Consider the following 26,940-nt stretch of genomic DNA (forward strand, 5'->3'; position numbering starts at 1 on the left):
GTATGTTCAATGTCTGAGCGCTAGATCTGTTATCCTGACAATTCGGTGAAATTATTACAAAAACAAATATTAATTTGACCAAATTAGTGTATTAATCGATAACTGAGTTTTGAGATGCCTATGTAAATAGAGAGTTCTAATTATGTCAATGTTGATCAATATTATATTCTAATTTAAATAAGAAATGACAGACAAAATAATGCAAGAATTAGATCCATCGGATTTAGGGACGTTAGAGTTGTAAGTTTCGGTTTTAATTCCTTAAAAAACGTAGATAGAAAGGTAATAGTTTATAAATTTATTAATTTTGCAGTTGGGAGAAGACTTATGCCGTGGAAATTGAAAATTTTAGGGATCACGGAGACGTTGGCGAGGTTTGGTTTGGCAGTGAAAGTGCTTCGAAAGTAGTGAGGTAATAAAATTAATTAATAATATGTATAAATACAAAATTCCTACAATCAACATAAATATAAAATTATTGCTCCCTTTTATACTGTCGTGCAAAACTTCAGCTTTCTTTTAAAATACTTGTGTTCTTGGCTTGAATATTATACTTTTAGACAGAAAATACGACTGTTTATTGTTCAAGTTTAATCTTGTTAATTAAATGAAATTTTGAAAATTCAACTCTTCTTAAAAAATCGTATTTTTGGATTAAAATGCATCTATTTTGTGAAAAAACCAACTATTTTGTTAGAAGTTTCATACTTCTTACACAAAATGATCATTTGTGTTGAAAATTCAAGTTTTCAGGTTAATAATTCAGTTTTCTTTTAAAAAACTTTCTACAAAATTTGATCATTTTGATGAACATTGATCATTCTAGGTTGAATAGTAAAACTATTTCGTTGAAAATTCGTCTCTTTTGCTGTTAAGTTAAACTATGTAGTTTCAAATGCAAGGTTGTAAATTCGTCTCTTTTGTTGAATTTTTTTTAACTTTAGTCTGTTTCTTTCATGACTGAAAATTTTGTTTGGTCGACAATTTGTGTGGAAATTCCTCTATTTTTCTTGAAAGTTTAACTATTTTATTGTAAATATAAGTGTTCGGTTATTCAACTATTGGTTCAAAATTCATATTTTTTGATCGAAAATGATTGTTTTTGTAGAAAATTGATCTTTTTAGATTCCTAATTTAACTTTCCTCCAAAAACTTCATCTTTTTGGCTTGAAAATTCAACTATTTTATTTGAAGGTAGATTTTTTTGTTGAGAATTCGACCAATTAGTTGAAAATTTATCTTTTTGGGTAGAAAAAAACAACAAATTAGTTAAAAATTTCATAATTCAAACAAATTCATCTCTTTCACTTGTAATTTCAAATATAAATTTTTAAATGTCACTTTTTGGTCGAAAATCAATATTTTGGTTGAAAACTGATATTTTAGGGTAGAAAAATCAATGTTTTCGTAGAAGATTCATCTCTTTTGATAGAAATTTAATTTTCTTCTTTGAAAACTAATCTGTTTTCGTTAAGGATTCAGTTATTTTGTGAAGAATTCAACTGTTTGTTAGAAAATTACATTTTTAAACCTTATATTTTCGTATTAACAATTCAAGAATTCGTTTGGTTATTTTTCTTTCTTGACTGAAACATTTTTTGGTTGGGAATCCGTCTTTTTGGTTTGAAACTTCATCTATGTAGGTTGGAAATTCAAGCACAAAACGCTTTAAAGTTCAACTATTTGGTTGTAAGTGCAACTTTGAGTTGAAAATCATTATTTTTTTTCATGATAAATCAACTATTTGGTTGAAAACTCATTTCTATTAGTTAAAAATTAATTTTATTAAATTGAAAACTTCAATATTTTGTTGAAATCGACAGTAATCTTATTGAAAAGAATTTACTCTTCTATTCTGCTATTTTCGTAAAAAATTACCCAATTTCCTCTGTTAGAGCCTGAAGTATGCAACTTTTTACGTATTATATCGAATTCAGTTATTTTTCGAAAAATTTAGCATTGCATCAACTTAAAATAAATAATATACATACATTTTTTCTAATTTTCCTGCTTTCAGATGTATAAATTCCAAACTTCTATTAAAGAAAGAAGAAGACAAAATAATAGATTTGGGTTGCGGGAACGGAATGCTACTTGTAGACTTAGCTAATGAAGGTTTTAAAAAATTAGTAGGCGTAGATTATTCTCAAAAAGCAATAAACCTGTCGGCTGCCGTTTTAGAAGAAAATAACATTTCGAATGTAGAACTGCAAGTTTGTGATATCGTCGATGCGGGAAATAATTTGCCTGGTGATTTTAAACTTGCACATGATAAAGGTACTTACGATGCAATCAGCCTCTCTCCTGAAAATCCAAAAGAAAAACGACTGAAATACATAGAAAATGTTCACAAAATTCTTTTACGTGGTGGATATCTTCTTTTAACTTCTTGTAACTGGACAAAAGATGAACTAGTGGAACATTTTAGAGAGAGTGAGTATTTGAAATAATGTTACGCACAAAGAAAAACAAATATTATTCAGGATCTTACATAATTTTTTGGTACAACTATCATTGCATTAAATGTAAATTATACACATAATTAATTGTATTTCTTACCAAAAAATTAATAACAGATATTAAAAGTAATAAATATAATTGGAACCACAAAGCATGTAAAAGAAAATTTATAGTTAGGAAGTTTAATTTGATCTGTAATTCCAATTTTACAAATTTATAGTATATTGAAAAATGTAGAACAACTTATTATTATAAGTGAGTATAAATTTTTTTTTTCAGAATTCGACCTCCTGCTAGAAATTCCCACAAGAACATTTGCATTTGGTGGACAAATAGGACACACAGTAACACAATTGGTCTTTACGAAAAAGTGAACTGATGAACTATTGTGAATCTATTTTTACAATATAATGCAAATGATGAAAAACATTTCAAGTATCAATTATTTTTAGTTAGATAATTATTTGAACAAAATTTCTCGGATAGAAATTTATTATGAAGATTGAAGTTCGCAGAAGGAAATCTCGAGGTAAAAATGCATACAATTTTTAGTACACTTTCATGAATTAAATTAATAACTCCACTTCCCCTAATTATGCAGTGCGATGAAGTATGGATAAATTATATTGAATTGAGTGCACTTAATAAGTGAAATCGGATACAAACGTTACAAAAGATTGCATTTCTTAAAGAAATATTGCAATACTAAAATGCGTTTCTAGTATTTAGGTTTTCAAGTACGTTTCCACATTATTGGAATTTAAAAGAGGTCTTATAATATATCCTACAGTTTATTCGTGGTTACATACACAGTAAATAATAATTATTCGTTAGACTGTAAGCTTAAGCTTAATCAATAACCTCGACTCAAAGCTTGGCTTAAATGCAGCCAAGAAATCGAGTCTAATTCTATAGGACGAATTTCTCAATTTATTTTAGCCACATATTGCTTATTCAAAAGAGACATGGAACAAACTATGTTATTTATTCCGTGTATAACGCAAAGGAATTCTTGGTATTACCTAATAGTAAATATATTAAAACTATAAATATCTGGATAAATAGTCAAATTTTCAGAGCTGTTTTATACAAATTTATAAAGTAAATATGTGATAATATACTGTTCTAAATAGAACTGCTTAAAACTCTACTGAATACACTTAAAATCTTAGTTTTTCGTAATTCTTTTTAGGTAGTATATACATTTGAAATCCAATTGATACAATCTACACACGCTTTTTGAAGGATGTTGTTATTTATTAGTATCTCTTCTTATCTAATCTCTAATTTACAATTTTCTAATTCCAAATTTGTTTACCTCTGAATTTTATTTCGAAAGATTTGTTGCAATGTGTCATGTCGAATTCATGGTCGACCGGTACTTTGAGACATTATAAGCATAGCCAAGAAAGTAAATGTTGAGAGTCGTAAAAGTGAGGAAGCACCTGAAAAGATAAAATTTTATTTTAATATTTAACTCCCTCAAAAGGAACATTCATTATTTACGTAAGGATAATTTTGAACTTTTAGACCCCTTCGGAACATTTTTACTTAAGATTTTATATATTTTAATTAATATATCAAAACTGTATCAATCATTTTCACTGTAAACGATATTTTAAGGTATTTTAGAAGATTTCAAAGCTTTAAACAGACTTCGAGGTATTTTAAAGGATTTCAAAGTATTTCAATGAATTACCAAATTTGTACGGAATTAAACATTTCCAAAAAAATTTAGGTATTTCATGAGATCTCAAAGAATTCTAAGAGATTTCGAGGGATTATAAAAGTTTAAGGGTTTTGCAAATGATTCCGAAATATTAAAAGAGGTTTTAGAGATTTTAAATGCTTTACAAATATTTCAAGAGTTTGCAAGAATTAATTAGTTTAATGTTAGACAGTCTCAATTTTTCAAGGGATTTTAAAATATTTTAAAGAAATTCAAGGAGTTTAATCAGATTTTCAATAATTTTAAGGAACTCCAAGAGATTTTACATAAATTTCAAAAACTTTTTTGAGGATTTCGGAAGGTTTTCAAAAGAATTCACGTGATTTCAATCAATTTGAAAATATTTCCAAAGATTTAACGGCATTTTAAGCACTCTAAATTTGAATCGAGTACAATTTTCACAAATTTGAATCAGCGACTGAATTCTAGTTATGAATCAGTTACTCTTTATTGATGAATCCATAAAACTGACTAATTTTTCAATAGAAGTATCTATAGCTTCGATTCACTCACTGATTGAAATTAGTAAAAACATTAATTTATTCAAATCTAGATGGAAGGATTTTCGAATATTATTAAGGATTTGATGTGATTTCGAGGAGTTTTAATTGTATTTAAAATATTTTAATGGCTTTTAATATATTTGAAGAAATTTCAAGAGATTCAGACAGATTCGCACGGATTTCTTAGATTTCAGTAAATTTCAAAGAAATTTCAAAGTTTTCAAGAGATATCTAGGAGTTTTCCAGTTTTTAAAGATTTTTAGGGTTTTTAAGAGATTTCAAACCTGGCGAATTTAATAATATTTGGAAGATATTATGGTGTTTTAAGAGTTAACAAAAGATTTTCAAAATGTCTAAAGGATTTTAAAGGGATTCCGAAGAGTTTGGATGGTTTATTGAAGATTTTTATGGATTTTAATATAATGTAAGGAATTTCAGGAGATTCAGAAAGATTCCTACAGATTTTGAAGGGATTCCAAAGATTTTTAAGAGACCTCATAAGATTTTTAAGTATTGCACGGAATTTGAAGGATTTTGACCGATTTTTAGAGATATTAAGGGATTTCTATGGATTTTAATGGATTATGAGATTTCAAATATTTAAAATGATTTTAAGGATTTTCAAAGTTTTTTAAATGGGTTTGAAGAAATTAAAAAAAATTTTAAAGGATATCGCATGATACTAAAGTATTTTCACGAATTTTGAAGGATAACAGAGGATTTTATTAATATTTCGGAGATTTGAAGGGATTTTAAGAGATTTCAACGGATTTTTAAGATTTGAATGTATTTTAAATAGATTTCGAAGATTTTAAGAGATCTCATAAGATTTCTAAGTATTGCATGCAATTTCAAGGGTTTTAACCGATTTTTAGAGAATTTAAGGAATCCCACGGATTTTAAAGAATTATGGCATTCTAAATATTTCAAGGTCTTTTAAGGATTTACAGTTTTAAAATGTTTGAAATTACAGTCAGACTTTCGGGTATATCGAGTCGGTATGGAAATTTTTATTTGGCGGAACCATTTTTTTTATTTAACGACAAAATAAACAATATTTATATCCTAACTATTCAGATGCACTTTTTTTTTAAGATCTGCGAATTGATTAAATAAGAGCTTAAGTCAGTTTAATTACTATCTAGTAAGACTTTTCAGTAGGTTAGAGCAAGAAAAAAATGATTTATAATGTTTTAAAGAATTTAACGGTCAAAAGCCATTTTTTTATGATTTGCAATGATTATTTGTTTGAAATTTACAGTTTTATATGGAATAAAAGATAAAGGTATGTCCAATTTTGATTATTTAAAGATATATACTGTTTAATAATTATTTAAACAATATTTATAAACATATTCACATGTTTAACATTATTCCACGAATAGGGCCAATTTTTTTGTTGGAGCCCACTAAAAATGTATCGTTAGTGACTCCTAGCTGTAATTTTGTTCAAAATAATAAAAAATATTATTTTAAAAAATGTTGATAAATAAATGCACATTTTCCCTATTTTTTCAACTATAAGCTTCATTTCTTTACGAAATCAACAAAAAATTTATTTCCAATGACTCTTTTCTATGATATCTTGCCAACGGATAGAAAAAGTTAATTGTTTAAAATATTTTTCTAACATATGTGCATTTGGGTCAGGTTTTGTAGAAATAGGCTTATTTTTTTCGTCGAGTAAACTAGAAATGTCTTACTAATGACTCCTTGTTGCCTAGTTTGTCCAATAAACAAGAACTCTTCATTATTTAAATAACATTGCTGTAATTCTTTTTCAGATTAACAATGTATACTAACAATGTATTTTCAATTACTCGTTTATATGATTCTTTGTCAACGGATAAGAAAATGAAAAAAAAATTTGTGTTGACATTGATTGTTGATTCCGCCAAGAAAATTAATACTTTTCATTAAAAAATTGGTCAAACTGTGCATTTCTATGTAAATATTGCTTAAATAATGAACAGGTCTTGTTAATTGATCAAAGAAGGCAACAAATAGTCATTGATAAGACATTTCTAGCTTACCCAACAAAAAAAATTAGCCTCTTCCTACAAAAGTGACCAAAATGTACATTTGTTTATAAAAATTGTTAAAAAAATTAATCTTTTTTATCAATTTTAACAAAATTGCAACTAGGAGTGACTAAGGATACATTTTTAGTGGATTCTGAGAAAAAAATATTGGCACTATTCGTGGAATAATGTTAAAAATGTGAATTTGTTTATAAATATTGTTTAAATAATTGACCAACAGCAGATATTTCTAAATGAGCATAATTAGGCATACATTTCTCTTATATTCTACGTAAAAACTGTGAATTCCAAACAACTAATCATTGCGAATAAAAAAAAATGGCTTCTCAGATCTACAAAAAAGGTACCTCTGAAAAATGTTGGATCAAAATATTGTTTATTTTGTTGTTAAATAAAAAATTTTGGTTTAGCCAAATCACAATTTCCGCACCCACTAAATATACCTGAAAGCCTTGCGGTCATTAAAAAAAGTCCAAATCCATGGAAAAATTGAGTTGTAGACAGACTTTTGTCCACAAAAAGTGCTTTTGGCTACACTCTGCTCCGTCCCGAAATAGACTTACGTAATTATTGAATGCTCTTAAACTTCTTTGAAAACTTTCATTTTTTCGAAAACGAATTTCATGATAATTCATTAAATCCTTTTAATTTACCATTGCACATTTGATTTTCTTCGTAATATCCTGTTTTACAATAACAGCGTTTTCCAGGCAGCGTGTTATTTCCGTATGTACAATGGGCTGCTTCACCACAATCCGAATCTAAGTTACATGGTGCACCAACAGCTGAAAATATTAATTAATGACTACATATTTATCGACGGTATTGATGGTGCGGTGAATCTCAACTCGGGAAGAGATGTGGACGTTATGCAATTTCCTGCGTGGCTAGAAATCGGATGGGTTATAGGTTTGCGATGGTTTTCTGCAGTTTCCCTCTCCCCCGCCCAAATGTCGAGGTAAATGCGTGTACTTCTAATTAAGTCGGACGCAGCCACATACAATAATAATACTACTACTACTACATGTTTCGATTTTTTAATTAAGGAATAAATATAAATTAAACTTGTTTCTGAAGAATCATTGACCTTTTAAAATTCATGGATATTTTTACACTTTTAAACCACCGTCTAGCAATTCTTTTCAGGTGCGTTGCGTGCTGAATTCTACTACTAAAATTTATCTTCAAAAAAGTTCTTGATTTCTAATGTACCTTACACACGCTCCCATCTGTTACCATCTACACCCTTTCTGTTATAATATACAGCACCCACTCTATTTATCACCAATTACCATAGTAATCATTCTGTTTCTTAAAGAAGAAGTGACTTTTTTATAAATAGATCATGTTCTGATCGAAAGAAACAATTTCCAAAGGGTTCATTTCATGTTTCTTCATATGTTGTTTTTCTTATGAAATTTAAAGAGAACTAAGGACGTCATGTAATTACTCAAGAAAAGTTTTTTTAATGAGTCTAAATGTATTTAATGTTCAAAAAACATAATTTTTTTAATTTTTTGGGGGGAAAAATTTGGAAAGAATGCTATAGATATGAAAGATTTTAATGAATTTTAGAGCGATTTCAAACGATTTTAATTATTTTCACAGCATTTAGAGGGTCTTAAGGGGACTTAATAGATTGAAAAATTAGACACTGAATTTCTAAGGGTTTTAAAGGATTTCATAAGATACTAAAGTATTTTCTCGAATTTTGAAGGATATTAGAAAATTGTAATAATATTTCGAGGATTTAAAGGAATTTTAATAGATTTCAAGGGATTTTAAAGTATTTGAAAAAATGTCAAAGATTTTATCGGAATTTAGCAGATATAAAATGGTTTCAATGAATTAAGGCCATGTGACGAGAGGTCACGTGACTAGATTCCTACCATACCAACACCTTTTTTTAATTCCCAAATTATTTTCACATGAAGCGCCACATCGAGTTGAAAATTTGAGACAATAAATAAGAAGCACTAATGAAGGTGGGTCTGGTCATGAATTCTACTAATTATGAAAAAAAGTATAAAAAAATTATTTACAAAAAAAACTTTTTTAATAATGATACAAATTTAAGACCAGACCCACCTTTCTTAGTGCTTTTCATTTATTATCCCAAATGCTTTACTCGATCTGGCACTTTGTGTGAAAATAAGTTAGGAAATTCAAAATTGTCGGTAAGGTAGAAATCCGGTCACGTGACACACTTATCACATAGCCTTAAAGGGATATTGAGGAATTTTAATTGCTTTTTCAAGATTCTTATGGATTTTAATATGAAAAGCATTGTTTTTTATTTTTTGCGAAAAATAAGGCATTGCTGGTTGGCGGGCACGCGCAAATAAACATGAGTTGGATGAGCCCGATTGGTGGAAAAAATCTTTTTTTTTTAATTTTTAACAGCTGTCTGTTAGGTTTACTTCGGTTTTCAATGGAGCAAATGAATAACATTTTTTTATTGGTGGCACGTTTTGCAGGAACTGTTTTTTAAAGCCTCAAACTGTTTTGAATAGGCTTTTCGATGCTTATTTCTAAATATTTTTTCGCAGGAATGCAATATTAAAAATGTTTTGATGTAGGGGAACCACCCTACAATAGATAATGAACCTACATTAGATAATAATTATTAATTAAAATTAATAATGTATCTCAATTAGTCATGTAATTTAATAAGTAGTTAGGGCACTGTATGTGTTAACAAATTAAAACTGGAAACAATTATTTTGTGTATATTTTTACTTTTAATTAATAATAATATACTGTAGGGTGGTCTCTCCTACTATAACTTTTATAATGTTATGCAGTATTAAAAAATGTGTTATTTAAAAGTTCCCCTTTTTGCCTTTGCTCCTCCTAATTTTGTCCAAATTCCCTTAAATCCCTATATTTAAGAATTTTGCCCATTTTTCTTATTTTTTGGAAGTTACTATTTATTTTTAAAGAGTTATAAGAAACTCTCTGCAGCCAATTAGGAAATTATTATTAATTTAGAGAAACTACGATCTAAAGAAAAAAGACAAATGCAAATTGTCGGTGATTTGCGAAAAAAAATAATAGTATGAGCAAAAACACCTTTTTTGTCAACTAGCGATAAAAAATGGTGTTTTTTCAACAGATGAAGGGTAACCATTCATCAATATTTTCTTTGCATTATTGAAATTTAAATAATAATTTTTTTAAACCAAACGTTTCACTCTAATGTTAAGTTTTTCTAATTCTATACAATATTTGGCTTGTATTTTTCCCTCTTTGTGCCTGTAATATAAGAAATTTTAAATTAAAATCAACACTTCAGAGATTTTCCATATTTTCGAAGATCAATATTTCTTTGGGAGACAAACTGAAAAATATAGACTTTAGAGAGTATTCAAATCAGTCTTTTATCTAATCACCATACAATTTTTTTCATTGTTTGGGAAGAAAAAACCTAGAATATAGTTACAAGCAATAATAAATGGTTTAAATAATAATCTGTTTTAACTTGCATAAATTATTTGCTCAATAACTAAGTGAAAAGTAGACAGAAAGTTAAACATTTCTGAAAAAACCAAAACTACTATATATTATTAATACATGAGAAAATAGTTATGAACAATAAGAATTTGTTTGAACAATTATTTTGGTTAAATTGCAATAATTATTAATTCGCTCAAAATTAAAAGTGGACAAGAAGTTGAATATTTCTGAAAAAATCGAAACTTTATAGCATTCTAAAAGAAAATTATAAACATTTTTTAAAACTATTATTGTTGTTAACTTGAATTAATAGTTACCTCACTCTTATTGAAAAGTAAATAAAAATTATACAATTTTAGATCGAACTGCTACTTTATAGCATTAGTCTAATTGAATAATATTAAAAATAATAATAAATTATTTAAACTATTAGTTTTTTCGAACGGATTAATGCCTCGCTGTAACTAAAAACTTTAAAGAAGTTGAAAAATTCTGAAAACCCCGCTACTTTCTAACTCTATTCTAAAAGAAAATGGCTAAATTTAAATATTTGAATAAGTATGTAATATATAATTCACATATAATGGACAAGACAATGATATTTCTCATTTGTTTTATCAACTTCTGTGTATGAAACAAATGAAAAATATCAATCTTTCGTCCACTATATATAAACTATTAATATCTTTATCACATGGGTTAGAAACAATTTGTCTTTGAAAAACTGCAAAAAATCACAAATAGCTTTCAATAATAGCAAATCCCAATTTTTCACTTATGGACTTTTTTTGGAATCGTATAAAACAGACTTATAGGTATGATATTTAAAGAATAATTATTCATTTTTATTCTATAGATAATTGTGAAGAGAAGTGTTGAGTTTCAACCTGATTCACCGTATATTGACGATTCTGCATAAAATGTACAATAACGTCTTTTCTATCCTTATGGGAAATGCGTGTTAAACTTCATGGGGCTTGCAAAACCTCTCAATGTCATCTAAATTTTTTTTGCTTTCTGCATTCGAACAAATTTGGGGGTGATATATGAAAATTCGAAAAAAATGTAAATTCTTTTTTGGATCACTCTATTCCAAAAACTTTGCTAGAAAATAAACAGAACTTTTTCTTCAAAGATAAGGTAATTAGTGCGCTCTAGCGCCGCAGTGTTCTAGTTTAATGAAATTTGGGGTCTCTTGTAAAAGTATCGCATTTATTCGTTTTTGTTGATTAAGTTGGTATTTTCATAAAAAAAAGCAATTCGCCTTTCTCAAAAAAATCCCTTTTCCCTTATATTAAATTAATCATAGGAATATCTGCAATTAACCCTTAAAACTGCATAAAAATAATTGCATCCCTTGGGCGATTCTAATTCGAAGATTATTCAAGAACCACCAATCATTCTGATTTGTATCCGTTAGCAAATTGGTGGAGACGATAATGATCAAAATGATCACTATCAGATAAAAATTTTGCACGAAGCACAAGATCGATCTGGGGTAACTTTGGTTTCGGAATTGCTTCGTGCCATGCGAGCTGTGATTCCTGTCCCTTATCAACCCTTAAACTTAGTTAGGTAACTTATAACGGAAACTAACACTCCACTTTAGTAGGGAACTATTCTAGGTGATTCACCTGAATTAACCTACATACTGAGATTTATATGTGTATTTAAATTATGCTCGACTTGTATGTTTCGATTTTAATCTTTGATATAATGCACAGAAACCGTTACACTATTCAGTTCTCGAGCTTATTATTAATTCTGTGAAAGATTTTATCGAAATATAATATTTCTTGCAGAAAAATACTACTGATGAGGAAAAATTGAGACTGGTTTGTCCATTATTTACTCTAGCCTACAGAAATTTACTTTCAAACATAAATAACTCTAGTAGTTCCAGGTAAAACTGAACTAATAGACTAATTTATATCGCTTATGGAGTTCGGAATTCATTTTCCCTAGGTGTAATTTATTTATACAGTTGCAAGATTGCTATAGGTCAGGGAATTCTAGAAAGTCAGAGAAATTCAGGAAATTTAAAACTGGTAAGAAAAAGTTCATGTTATTTATTTAAATAACACATATATTCGAGGTGTACATGTGGATCATTTTATGCTTAAACCAAGTATTTGTAATAAATAATCCCTTTTCCAAGCAGAAGCTAACTAATCTTTTTCCGTTATCATTTGCTCTTGGCTCATTCTTATCTCCTAGTAACATAATCTTCTGATTCCTAGTTTGATTCTAACCAACAATAATCTGAGAGATACAAATCCTTGATCCGTGAGACGCTGTCTCTAGATTTCATTTATAATCAAACCCACAAAAAAGTTTTGTTTAAAATTAATTCTTTTTGTAATGAAAGTTCAACATTTTAGATTAATTTATTTTATTTATTAAATGAAAAATCATTATTGGTTGAGAATTCAACTCTTTAATACTTCGTTTTTTTGGTTAAATTTGATCTCTTATCGTAGAAATTTAATCTTTTTTGGTTAAAAATGCAACTATCTGGTTGTAAATTAATATGTGTTAGTTTATGATACAAACCTTTTGTTGAAAAATCTTTGTCTTAGTTTAATTGTTTTTGGTTTTAAATTAAAGTCTTTGATGATATAAATATCAACTAAATTCTTCATTAAGAATTCACCTTTTTGAGTGGAAAATTAAACTACTGATTTGCAAGTTGAACTATTATTATTAAAAACTTATATGTTGAAGATTCTTTTTATTTAGTGAAAATTCATGTTAAAACCATGAAAACCCATAAGAGTCATAGTTTTGTGCGTTTATCTAAGCCAATATGCAGAATTTTGCAAAATCTTTCGAACAAAAGTTATAGATCTCATCAAAATACACACATTTTGTAACATACATTTTTTTGTGAGGGTGATCATTTTCGCGAAAATTAGTGATAATCGATTTTCATGAAGAAACCCCCATAAAAATCATGGCTTTTTGCGTTCATCTAAACCAAGACGCACAATATCGCTAAATATTTTGAAAAAAGTTGTATAGCTCAACAAGTTACACATTTTTTGTTTCAAACATTTTTATCTGCGAGTGATAGTTTTCGCGAAAATTAGTGATACATCGATTTTTATGGGGGAAAAACCCTTAAGGGTAGGGGTTTGAACATTATTTCTGTGACCAGTCACAGGGGTGCCTACCCGCCATGGGCAATGGGTAGGGGGAAATGGTAGGGATATTACCAGCATTATTTCTGTAATTAGTCACAGAGGTGTCTAATTACTCTTATCGACACTTAGGGCCTGTTGCCATGGTAATGCACAGTACCGAAATAGTTGATCGTTAGATGTATCACTAATTGTCTCGGAAACCAGTACTCGTAGAAAAAAATGCTCTAAAACAAATTTATTATCTCAATGAGATCTACAACTTTCGTTTGAAAAATTTTGCAGAATTTTACGTATTGGCTGAGTTAAACTAAAAAATCCATGATGTTTATGGTTTTTTTTACATGAAAATTGATTTAGCATTCATTTTCTCGGAAACTATCACTCGCAGAAAAAAATATTCGAAACAAAAAAAATTGTGCATATTGGCTTAGATAAATGCAACTATGACTTTTATGGTTTTTTCCTAGTGTCACCATGAAGATACCTGAAAGAAAAATTTGTAAGGGCTAGGCTAAATGAAAAATTGGCCTAGAAAAAGTCAGGGAATTTGAAAATTGTAATTGTGTATTAACCCTTTATTGAAGTGCTAAGCTGTGAAATTAAAAGACTGGCGTATATTTTAGAATTCAGGATCGATGGAATGTAAACGCAATTCGGATAATTTATAAAGTTCAAGAGTGTTCCAATTTGCATAGATAACCCAGAAGTCTATATTTGTATTGCTATTTATCCAAGCTTCAAGAGAAAACATGAAAGTGTATGCAAATAATAACGAAAGTCTTGAAATTGGCACAAATTTTCTATATTATCACCAACACTCACGAAAAGGGAATCAATAATAATAGAGGTATGTAATATTCTTCCAATTTCAGAAAAAAAAGATGGAATCATTCGCAAATCGCTAACACTTTTCTACCTTTTCATAATAGTCTCAATTCCAGGATTTATTTTGAGGGGATAATGAGCCAAGAATTGCTTTGACTTATTAATTTTTTATTAAAATAGAACAACCACCTTTTTTGAAATTATAAAAATTTTACGATGTAAGAAAATCTAAGCACACTGGAACTTTGATTGAATGCGGGTTTTGGACATGGCTTGCTGTAGCCTTGAACACAAATCTAGACCGTCCGAACGTAAATAGTCAGGACCGCGGGAATCACTTATATTGGATTTGGACGGATGACGTAACCTGATGCAACTAACGCGCGGAGAGTTCGGCCCTCGAGTTATTTATCTCGCTTGGTTGAGCAGCTTTTCCTGCGCTCCTCGCATCATTAAACCGCTACAGCATCAATTCTCGGAACACAGTCAATACGGACTGATGAAATCCAAGTTTCAGTGTACCTTTAATTTTGAATTAATTTTTTTAAATCTTCATACCTCGGGAAACTTTTGATATTTTCTCTGATAAGAATTTGTTTAAACTCCAAATGTCTTTAAAATTTTTGGCATTTTACCTTGTATTTTATTGGTGCAAGCCCCATTGATAGGTGCGCTATAATCACCGCAAAGACACCGAGTGTTAGAGTCCTTAGGATCGACCATGCAGGACGTATTTCGAATCGCTGCACAATTTGATTCCGATGTGCACTCACGAGCCTTTCCAACTAAAATTGAAAATAAAGTCTAATGTTAGCCAATTTTGAGCTAATACCGTCTTTTAAATTTTTCTTCAAATTTCTACTTCTAACTTTAAATGTGTATAAAAGTGTGAAGGTTTTTGTATTTAATTTTTAAGTTAGTTAGGTTTTAAACTTTTAAAATAACAAAAGTTGTGAAACTATTATACATCAATTCCATTTCAGATAATTCAAAGTGTCAAAAAAAGTCTAGGTCGTGTTGTCAGAATGATTTCGATTTTGAATGTATGATTCTATGTTGTTAAAGAAGAAACGCAGTTTATTCAAATTTTTATTTTTGTATTTTTGACAATCATTCTAAGATTACAAGCGAATTTAGAAAATTTTCAGCAGTTTTTTAAAATGCAGTATTTTACGAACGAAGGTAGGTATGCAGGATTTTTTTGTGAAGTGGATATTTTTGCTCTTTTAATTGATCAGCGATAACTTTTTTAATACCATTAATGTTGATTTCAATAAGAAATTTTGGTTTTTGTGTGAGGAATAGATAACATGTACTCCATATCTTGTGAGTTTGGTTCTTGGTAAACTACTGTTCCATACTGGAAAAACTTATTTTGAAAAAATAAATTTTTTCCAGTTTTTTCGAAAACAACACAAACGCATAAAAAATGTTCAGATAAAAGTTTACACGTCTGGAAAAACTCTACCAAAAATCTCGCTCTTTTGTGCTATTTTGCATTGTTTGCGTGAAAAATTCAAAAATTATATTTTAAAAAAATTTCCTAGTCACAGAAATGGTTAATTCGATGCAATAAACGATGCAAAATACCAACTATTATAAAGAAAAAAAAATTTGAAAAAATAAATTAAAAAAAAATCCGCCTGCAAGAATATTTTAGAAGAGTATCCGCCAATGCGCCATTTTTCAAATTTTGGTATTACTTGATAGAGCAAGAAATGTCCACATCAAATAAACAAAGAAACCCCTGAATTACTATACTATGGTTCGTAAAATACTGTATTTAAAGAAAAAATTGGACAATTTTTTAGAATTCGCAAGTAATGGAAAGAAATTTTTTGGATTTAACTATAAAATGTGTATTCCATTATTTTTACCATAGAATGATACATCCAAATACCAAACCATTCTGACACCCTAAGCTGAATCTGTCTGCTTTACTTGAAATGGAATTGGTCTATATATTGAAGTACAGGGTATGTTCCAAGGCTGACAAAAAGGTCATTAAACTTATCAAAGTTATCATTTTCGAATGCAGATCTGAAATCAATCAATCGGTATTTCCATAGATGTTTTGTCAATATTTTGCGGCGTAACTTAGTTTTTCTAAATGTAATTCTAAAAAAGAGGTCATTGAAGTTATCATTTGCGAAGACAAGACACGAATTGTGGTAATCGTATTCCCAGAGATGTTTTGAAAATATTTTTCGTAATAATTCAGTAAAGTTGTATAATATATCTCTGTTTTTGCAAATACTCATATAAATACATATTTTATTATTCATGATTTAATACTTTTATTTAAAAATGTAATACTTTCCGAAATCGATTTTTAATACTGCCGTTTTGTTTAACACTAGTCCCTTAGAATATACCCAATTAAAGTATCTCATTTGTAGACCGTTTCCAAATGGTTTTAAATATTCCATTCCAAATTAATCCAATTTTTCCCTTCCTAAGAATTCTCAACGATTGTTCAATAATAGGCTAGATAATATTGATAATGTTAGTTAATAGAAATCAGCTTTGATCGGTTTCTTCCTCAAATATAATGTCCTACCAATCAAATAAATCAGTCACAAAATAATTTTTAGGATATTTCAAAATATTTTCATCTGTACTTTATATATACTTAATAGACTTCGGAAAATTTTAATTGCTTGAATTAAAAATTCTTTAGTTGTTGGCAACATATCTTATATACTTTTCAATTTAAAGTTGTTAAAGGTGATGTTTAAAATTTTCCTCAAATTTTTACAATAGAATGAACTTCGGCGAGAAGGTTCCCTTTGGCATTAAAAACTTTTTAGACTCAGTTTCAAACATTTTTTCGACAATTTTTGTTTTAATTGCACCAAACTTTTTTTTAATGCTGTATTTTTGAACTAACTGATATATTTAATGTGTCTTCAGATCCTTTGGAATCCTTTGGATCCTTTGGATATCACAAGAAATCTTGAAAAAGTCAAATATTCCCAAAATTACGATTATTCCTAGAAAAAATTCTAATATTTAAAAAAAATATGCAAGATGCTTTGAGATATCGTGCTTAATGATTCTTCAATAATGCGATAAGTATATATAGGTATGTAATCTTTTATTACATCATTTGTGCAAAATTTGAAAAAATTATTCTTTTTGCGGGAAACGAAATTTTTTATCTGACCTACAATATACGTTGGGTATCGTTTTCCAATAAAATTCTTTGATAACAAAATTGTTAATGTTCCTTTTCTTCTAATATTGCAATAATTTATAGCGAAATATTAAGTGTTTTGTTTTAAAAATTAAAATAGTTAAAATCAAGTTTTAAATATCAATTAAGTTAATGTTCCGTTTTAAATTACAATATTAGACGGAGAGGAACGATATAACAATGTTATCTCGACTATTTTATGAGAAAATGATTTCTGGCCAACACGCACATTAAAGTTCAGGTAACAAATTTCGTTATAAAAAAACAATAATATTCGGAAAGTAAAAAAAAAAGTTAATAATTTATAAAAAGCATATTTAAAAAAAAGTGTAGAATATCGAAAGAGATAAAGAAACTTTCTGTATAGAGCTTAAATAGTCACAATCGAGGAAACAATTTTGTGACTTCAACTTGTTTCTAATCGCGTAGTCTTTTGAAAAAAATGGAATCTTGGATTTTCAAACAAATCGCAAGCATTGTATTTATTTTATGTTTAAAAATGTTTTTGTCCGATTTCGAAAGAATGTGACACCCTGACTAGAATGAAGAAATAAACGTAAAATATCTTGATTAGCTGAAAAAAAGCTTTAAACAAAAATAATTCGCAACTTTTTTCCATAAAGAAAATTTTGAAAAAATGTTTGGTACCCGGTATAAATACATGTTTGAAAAAAAAAACTTCACAGCCATGCTTTTGTAATAATTTGAGCTACTAATAATTTGAAATTTTTTGTTTAAAAAAATTATGTTCGTATTTTTTTTAAACTAAAAGAAATCTATTAAAAAGAATGCAAAGAAGATTATAAAGAAAATATAATCTTCTCTTTCATGTTTAAAATAATACCTGAGGATTCTTTCTAAAATAAAGAACAACAAATTTTTGCTTTAGCAAAGCAGCTTAAATTGTGCCTAAAATAATGTTTTCTATACAAGCTTTTGTATTTAATTAACAATAACTAATTAGGCTTCTACATTGTCTTAAAATAAGTCGGATAGGTTTAACTGATTTAACTCACCCTAATATCATGATTCAGAATTAACTATTGTAATTACAATATCTTTTAAGTGAATGCAATATAACATGTTTTTATTCGATTTTGCAGCAACTAGAAATGAACGCAAATACCACTATTTGTAATAACCTTTCAAAATAAGGCAGCCAAAAACTATAAAAAGACTCCAAAAGAATAATTAATAATTTGGAATTTTTATTCTATGCTCGCAGTAAACATTTTCTCCACTGTTAATCCAAAAATCACGTGAACCTTCACAAATCTACGAAATCTAGTGCGTTTTACAAGGTTATAAAAGTTTAGACACGTAATGAATTCATTAACAGTGAAAACGATAAAAATCACAAGAATGCCTTAAAGCTCAAGATACCATTAATTTTTAAGAGCACATTGTATATAAAATAAGAAGCAAACAATTGATCTTTTATCGCTCAAATGTTTCCGGTAGAATTTGAGTATTGCTGCTATATATTTTCTTTTTAAAAATCCAAAACTAGCAATTTTATATTTTTATCTGTCAAAAAACATTTTACTTTAATTCTATTTGAAAGAAACTCTACTACGATCTTTCATCCAAAATTAGAGAAGCTTTTAAACAAATAAGGAAGCATCCATTATTTGTACGTAAGGCTTTTTTGGGAGGAGTGTGTCTGGAAAATCTTATGAATCCTTACTTAGCAAGGAGGGGGGTGTCTGAAGTACTTCTTACGTCCGTTTCCTCTTTCGAATTATTTTTTGAAGATATGCTAATTGAAAGCTTTTATGCTGTTGAAATGACTTTTTATGCTATTCTACACATTGTACCATTATTTATTTTTTTTATTGCGTAATATTTCCCTGAAAATATTTACAATGTCTTGAAATCCTATGAATTCTTTTTAAAATTCTGCAAATCATTAAAACAAATTTAATCAAGTAAAAATTTCGTTCAATCCTGAGATTCCGTGAGATTTGCTGATATTCCGGCAAATATTTTGAAATACTTAAAATCGCTTGTAATCTTCCAAATTCCAAAAAAATATCATAAAAATCCCTTATAACCCTTTATATTTCGTGGAAACCTTGTGACGTCACATGCTTTCAATATTTTATAAACAATTCATGCTTTCCCTATAAAAAAGGGAAATAAATTAATTCTAAGATTGGGGTTTTGTGCCTAAATGAACAAATTATAGTGTTTAAAAAAAACTGAAAGAATATTTTTATGTATAACCAATGGCGAGGAACGGTAAAATTTTTTAATTATCCGACTTGAAATGTGCTCGACAATATTAAGAATACTAGTACATTATTGCTAAGATCTTTTCAACCATTTCAACGTTAGCAAATATATTTATTTTTATTACAGAAATATATAATATGCTTTATTTTGTAGCATACGTATTATGTATTGTTTTCAAACATTTATGCAAAAGCTCAAACTTAAAAATTTAATTTTTATTTTAACGCAAATGTCATTAATTCAGATCTTTACACTGTAGAGGTACTTTTGTTGAAAAAAGATTCACTGCAAAACGGACAAATGCCACATTTAAATCATTTTTGCATGTTATATGTAGCAAAGAAAGTTTGTGTGCTGGAGGCTAAAATTCGATTTTACGTTAAAAGTATTAAAATCACACATTATTTCAATTTATGATCATGCACATTAAAATATTATTGAGAAATAAGTTCTTAACTTTTAATGCACTTCGCGAAAAAGAATTATTATTACACCATTAAGCCATTTCCCTTTCGGGGTAGGCGTGACTCACTCGGTAGGGGAAAGGAGTAGTGTGTGGAAGGGATAAAGATTTTTCAGATTGATCCAGAATTCTCGTGCTATTTAAGTAAATACCACATTCGTTCCGCAACACTGCTCCGACCCAGGTTGCTGATCAATCTCTCTAAGAATAATGTGAATAAATCCCTTAATCCTAAAACCGTGGCCGACTAGGTAATTATTTATTTTTTCCATTAAACTGATGTACTATGTATTTTCTTTGGCTTTGAAAGCATATGACGTCACATCACGTGTTTCGCGTTATGAAAGCGCTACAAGTTTTGTTTGAAAAAATTGACATTTCCGGTAGACATTTTGTTTAATTTTAATTAATTCATGTAAATCCTATTCATTGACATACTTTGTTGTCCTTTGAAATCTTATACGAATCCTTACCATACGGGGGGAGGGGATCGAAAATTTCAAAAATCATTCTTATGTAACTAATGGATGTTCCCTAATTATTGTTTCATTAAAAGTAATGTTTATTCGAAAATAATTGTGTAATTTTAAGCATTGTTTAAGTCAAGCCAGTTTTATTTTCATCGCATTCTTTAGGGCAGGTTGTTGCTATTTTTCAGGGTTGCAACCCTGGTATTCTACAAGACATTAGCATGCATCCACACTTTGTGTAGCCTTGACACTCGGACGAAAGATTTTCTTTCAAGATATGCAGAATTCTTGCCACTTTGAGTATAGGTCTCGTGTATTCGATAAATTATGTAGCACCGTTAAAAAAAACACTTAAAAGATAAAAAGAAATGCAACAAAAAACCACTGACGGAAGAGAATATGGTGATTTATAAAGAGGAAGTAATTATATGACGTAAAATAGATAAGTTCTTTCTTTCCAGGCTCTAGGATATTAAAAACGTAATTTTTATTTATAATAAACCTTATTTTGACTATATGATTAATAACTTCCCTTAACATGTACAGCAACGTTCTTTTGCACGACCATAATCATACAGGGTTTGGTACAAAATTCTAATTTCGAAATTCCCTTACTTTACTAAACTTTTCCCTGACCAGTTTTTCATTTTCCCTGACCTTTATACATTTTATTTTCATCAGGTATAAAAGCAAAGTGCAAACAAACGTGCAAAAATATGCGCACTAACCAAAAAAGTGAATTACGTATATATTGAGACTTAGAAGTATTGTATTTACAGGGAAATTAGCTTTACAACCAACGCAATACTTGAAGTTTTGACGAAAAAGTTCAATTGTAAATGAAAAAAAAAATTAACAAAAAAGTTCAATTTTCAAACAAAAAGATCAATCTTCAACTAACATGATGAACCTTCGACCAAAAAAAAAATAAGCAAAAAAGACGATTTTTCAATTAAGATACATGATTTTTTACCAAAAATGGAATAGTTATAGTTTTAGTAAACAAAAATAATAACTTTTAACAAAACAAACCAAAATTATTTATAACGAAATAGATAAATTGTCAACCAAAGACATAAATTTTCAAAAAAGAAAAAGATCAAGTTTTCTCCACCAGAATAAAAAGAAAATTTCCAACAAAATGATTAGGCTTCCAAAAAAAATAAAAAGGTTTTTCAAATTAAATTATGAGTCCTCAAGCAAACAAATAAATAGTAAAAAAGTATGTATTGAATTTTCGTGCAAGAAAAACGAAAGATTAAAATTCTATTAAAAAAGACGAATTTTTAAACAAATAGTAAAATTTTCAAACAAAAATGGAATAGTTAAATTTTTAATTAAATAATTAATTTTTAATTTTAAAAAATCTTAACAAAATAGTCAAATTTACAAGTGAAAAAATAAATTTTCAACTAAAAGGACGAATCGTCGACAAAAAAAATGAACAAAAAAAGACGAACTTCAACCAAATATATGAGTTTTTAACTAAAAATGATTAATTTTAAGCCAAAAATGGAATAGGTATGTTTTCAGTTAAAAATATTAATTATTATTGAAAAAATTATTCATAAGAAAATAATTCAATTTTATTTACCAAAAAAATGAATTTTCTACCAAAATTTTCATTTTCACCACGAGATTAAAAAGAAGAATTTCCAATCAAGTATTTAAACTTTCAACCAAAAATTAAAATTCAATACCAAAGAAATAAATTTTAACAAAGCAGTTCCACTTTCAATAACTAGTTAAATTTTTAACCAAGAAAATGAAATACACCACAAGTTGAATTCTCAGCCACAAAATTGTAAAACGAAAAAATGATTTATTTGTAAGACTTGCTTGTTATTAATACATTTTCTTATCTGAAGGTTTATTTGATTAACAGAATTCAGAATAATGTTCGTTTCCTAAGTTTATAAAATCTTAGCAAAATTTAATGGGGGGGGGGCGGGTAAAAGAAAATATTATGGTTTCAAGAATTCTATGACCTGTGGCAACCCTGTTCATTTCTATGGGGATTTTAATAATAGCTTCATAATAGCAACTCATTCTCAATATAAAAATGTTCACACGTGTACTATTGACTAAAATAGCTTACAGAGAAGACTGTGATTTAGCAAAACCTTTTGTTCAGATTTATCGACTTGATAGCCCTGAACTTTTACAATATCAGTGAATCAAGAACAACCAAACTTGTAAGGTAAATATAAAAAAATTGAGAAATTTAAAAATATATTTGTTTTAATTTCATTTTAGAAAACCTGATTAATTGATTTTAAATTTAGTACGGTCTTATAAAGTCATACAATTGTAAAATACAACAATAAAGTCATCAGAAGAATTATCTTGATCCACATGTCTTAGGTTATCACATGCAGAGTCCAATTAATAATTATTATTTTAACTTTCAAGCTTTGTTTTAGACATCTAACAATTCTCTTCAGGGGCCGTTCAAAAACTACGTCACACTTTTTGGAAACTTTTCCACCCCTCCCCTATGGTAACGTCACAAATACGAACACTCTCCCATTTTTTATTTCAAAATTTGCCTTTCGATTTCCTTTGATAAACGCCCAAAATAAAACACAAAACATGCAAACAGAATATTTGAACAGGGATCACAGCCCAAAATGCTCTCGAAATGAGGAAATTAGGGTTATTTTTCATGCAATTAGGGGAATAATAGTGGAAAAACAAAAAAATACTTTGAAATAAAATTAATGTGCAGGTACCATTTTAAATTCAATACGAAACGCTTTGGATTTCGATGAGAAATTTACAGCATTTTCAACAAAATTGTTGAATGTCCAATTAAAAAGGATTAATTTTCTACCAAATAAAACAGTTAAATTTTCAACCAATAAACATGAATTCTCAAATAAAAATTAATTTTTAAACCAAAAGAGATTTTAACTTTGAATCAATAACAGTTAAATTCAACGAAATAGGCGAATTCTCTAGAAAAAAGTTATATTTTCTACCGAATTAATAAAATTTTTAACTGAAAAAGACGAATTTTCAAGAACAAAGTTGAACTCTTAAGCCAAAAATATAAATTTGAAATAAAACAATTTAATAAAAAAAACTATTTTTTCTACAAAATGATTATATTTTTAGCTAAAGAGATAGATGTTAAACTAATAAAATCATTTTGGAACAAATTAGTTCAACCTTCAACGAAATAGTTGAATTTTCAACCAGAAAAGATGAATACTGAATGAAAAAAAATTAACTTTTTAGCTAAAACGATACACTCTCAGCGAAAATGAAATTGTTAAATATTTAGTTTAAAAAATTAACTTTCAAACAAAAAAACAACTAATTTTCAAATAAAATTATGAATCTTGAACCAATAAAATTAACTTTCAACCAGAACAGATAAATTCTTAATGAATGTGTAATTCTTGAATTTCCAACTAAAGATTATAAATTTTCAAACAAAATTGGGAATGTTAAATTTTCAGTTAAAAAATTTAATATTTAAATAACAATTAAACTGATTTGCAACTAAAATTATGAATCTTGAACCAATAAAATGAATGTTCAATAAAGAAGTTCAACTTTCAACCTGAAAAAATGAATTCTTAATGAAAAGTTGAATACCCAAAATTTTCAGCTGAAAATGATCATATTTCATCCAAAAATATAAAATATAAATTTTGAAGAAGAAAAATCTTTAATTATTTAAAGACGATCAATTTTCAGCCAGAAATGGATAAGTTACATTTTTGGCTAAAAATAAAGGAACTTTCAACAAAAAATAGTTGAATTTTCTTATTGGGTTCTATTAATTCGGTTCGCGTAAAAACGAAAAAGAGGAAAAGGTCAAGTTTTTTAAAACACCAGGAAAAGGAGGAAATCTTTAAAAACGAAGGAAATTTCATTTAACAAAATGAATTCGTAACCAATTATTTCAACCAAGTAGTCGAATTTAGAACTAAAAACGATCGATTTTCAACTAAAAATAAAATGGGCCAATTTTCAAACATAAAAATAAGATCTTAAAAATAAAATGTTAAATCATAAATCAATAAAATGAATGTTCAACAAAGTAATTAAACTTTCAATTAAGCAGTTTAATTGTTAACTAGAAAATATGAATAATGGAATAGTTAAATTTTCAGTAAAGAAATTAATTTCCAAACAGAAAAACACTAATTTTCATCTAAAATGATTAATCTTAAACCATCAATTTTCAGCCAGAAAGGTTTAGTAAATTATATATATTTTGTTTAATAAAATTTGTTAACGTTTTTTGAAAACATGGAGAATAAGAATAATTCTTTAAAAAAGGGGAAAAGAGGGTAATAGGAGAAAGAGCGTGAAGTCTGTATTTATATGTTTAACTTGTAAAATAAACTCACTCATTTTCAGTTTTTCAAGCATTTTAAAAGTTACGAATGACATTTATTGTAGTTTTTGAACGGCCAGTCAATACACCGTAAAATAATAATCATAATGGCAGAACTCACCAGGTGTTGGTGGAGGTGTAGGTTGATTTTGATTTTGCGGATTCGATTTTCCGAAAGTTGTGAGTGCCATTGACCATGCTGGGGTTGAAATGCAAAGTAGAAAAACTATCGTGATTAATAAACGAACCCTCAACAACTCCCTCATGGTGAATTTTGAGATACTTGATCAAATTTTCTAAAATCAAATTCACGGTATCAGACGTTCCTCAATTATTTTTAGTCCTGATAACTTTAAAATCACTTTTGAAGATTGAAGGATAAAGAACTCGAGGCAATTTTTAACGATTTTAACTTTCATTAATCATGTTGGATTTTTAAAATAAAAAAATGGGTTTATCGTGCAATATTTTACGCGGTCTCGTTCTTACTTCGACACGAACTAGCACCCTTACAAAGACTGTGCAGGATAAAAGCGTGGCAAAGGCCTTTTAAACCTTCGAGCCACCCCCACTATTTTACCACCAGCAACCACCACATGAATAAGCCACCCTTTTTTCAAATCTGATTCTAAGCGATCCTTCAGCCTCCAAAATAATTTAGTGCTATATTTTAAATACTTTTTGGTGTTAAATTTTGATTAAAAATGTATTATATTTGATTTTTTTTGCAAGGCTAATCTCACTTATTGTTTAAAGTTGCATTGTTCTTTATAAATAAATAAGATATATTTTTAAATATGGCACAGGTATTTTATGGTGTAAAGTGATATTAAAAGGACACCCTTAAGTGAAAAAATACATATATCTTTAACACCATACAGTATGTTTTCAAATTCATTGACTCTACTCCATCTTCTGTTACTAAATTAATTCACAAATGAGGTAGGGTTGTTTTTAACCTTTCGAGAGTGGCACTAGACAACTGCTTAATACATCGTTTTTTTTTTCATTTCTTCTCCAGATGTCTTCTTATGCCTGCATTATTTTTTAAGTTATTGCACTTCGCTGAAGAAGGTTACGACCTTTAAACAAGAAGAGGGGCAGTTTTTTAAATCTAAGGGTAGATTTTTTAGCAAAAGTCGTTAAATTTTTCTTGCGTATGGTTCTTGGAATACAAAAAATGGTTTTAAAAGAATATATTTTTATCCTCTCAAGGGTGTAAGGTGAAGAAATTGGCAGGTGCGATTATGTACACTGAAAAAAATCATTCTTAGCACCAAGTAAATGCATTTACTTGAATCCTATTTCTTAGCATTAAGAAAATATTCTTTAACAGAAGTAATTTTTATTCAAACCAGACACTTATCTTTTGTTGATCTGCAAAAACTAATTCTTCGGCTGTATTTTCTTCATTAAAATACATATTTCTTACATTCAAGAAAATGATTTCCTTGATTCAAGAGGTCTACATTAGTTGAAATGTGATTAGTCGTTCAAAGAAACATATATTTGATTCAAAGAATTTGATTCTTTAAACTGATTTGGATGCATTTGAATTAATAATTTTTCCATACTTGAATCAAGAATTTAGGCTTATTTATATGAAAGAAATAATAATTCAATACAAAATAATATTAACTAAATTCAAAATATATTAATTTGTCACAAATGTATAGCATTTTAATTATTAATATATATATATATATATATACTCGTTCTAACTAGAACACTTAGCTCTGCGTTTTGACATTTCATTGCAGGTACTGATTAACGTTTTTACATAGCGAAAGTAAAATTTAAAAAACAGAAATAATTTCCAACATAAACTTAATTCCTTCGTGAAACGCGATCGTATTTTTCACTGTACTTCCTACCCTTCGAGATATTCACCTAAAAACTGAATAAAATAAGGATGGGTGGCCTCAAGAATCGAATGAATGTTAATTAATAATTCAGACCACACTTCAATGACTGATTTTATGCTTCAGGTTCAAATCTCCACGTTTTGAGATCCTCTGAGTCAGCAAAAACAATTTTTAAGAAGGTGTATCCATCGTTCTGCCATTA

General features: G+C 28.2%; 2 protein-coding genes across 2 annotated transcripts; one reads left to right on the top strand and one right to left on the bottom strand.

Moving 5' to 3' along the window:
- The first annotated feature begins 2 nt into the window (after positions 1-2).
- LOC117174151 (EEF1A lysine methyltransferase 2) lies at positions 3-2,887 on the top strand. The gene is made up of 4 exons (XM_033362966.1): positions 3-240; positions 314-412; positions 2,018-2,433; positions 2,740-2,887. The coding sequence occupies exons 1-4, from the start codon at positions 185-187 to the stop codon at positions 2,832-2,834; spliced, it is 666 nt and encodes a 221-aa protein (XP_033218857.1). The 5' UTR covers positions 3-184; the 3' UTR covers positions 2,835-2,887.
- Positions 2,448-25,370, bottom strand: LOC117174152. The gene is made up of 4 exons (XM_033362967.1): positions 24,995-25,370; positions 14,794-14,943; positions 7,388-7,519; positions 2,448-3,905 (listed from the first exon to the last, which is right to left on the bottom strand). Exons 1-4 carry the CDS (start codon positions 25,137-25,139, stop codon positions 3,826-3,828), a joined length of 507 nt encoding a protein of 168 aa, XP_033218858.1. The 5' UTR covers positions 25,140-25,370; the 3' UTR covers positions 2,448-3,825.
- Positions 25,371-26,940: the final 1,570 nt, after the last annotated feature.

Source organism: Belonocnema kinseyi, chromosome 6 (genome assembly GCF_010883055.1).
Source record: "Belonocnema kinseyi isolate 2016_QV_RU_SX_M_011 chromosome 6, B_treatae_v1, whole genome shotgun sequence".
Taxonomy (NCBI): domain Eukaryota; kingdom Metazoa; phylum Arthropoda; class Insecta; order Hymenoptera; family Cynipidae; genus Belonocnema; species Belonocnema kinseyi.

Bases quoted from the DNA above. Each gene is read 5' to 3' on its own strand.
- LOC117174151 (XM_033362966.1), top strand. From the start codon at position 185: ATGACAGACAAAATAATGCAAGAATTAGATCCATCGGATTTAGGGACG. The intron at 241-313 runs GTAAGTTTCGGT...TTAATTTTGCAG, and splicing joins GATTTAGGGACGTTAGAGTT to TTGGGAGAAGACTTATGCCG. The intron at 413-2,017 runs GTAATAAAATTA...TCCTGCTTTCAG, and splicing joins AGTGCTTCGAAAGTAGTGAG to ATGTATAAATTCCAAACTTC.
- LOC117174152 (XM_033362967.1), bottom strand. From the start codon at position 25,139: ATGAGGGAGTTGTTGAGGGTTCGTTTATTAATCACGATAGTTTTTCTA. The intron at 14,944-24,994 runs GTGAGTTCTGCC...TTTCAATTTTAG, and splicing joins TACACCTCCACCAACACCTG to TTGGAAAGGCTCGTGAGTGC. The intron at 3,906-7,387 runs GTAAATTAAAAG...TTATCTTTTCAG, and splicing joins AGAAAATCAAATGTGCAATG to GTGCTTCCTCACTTTTACGA.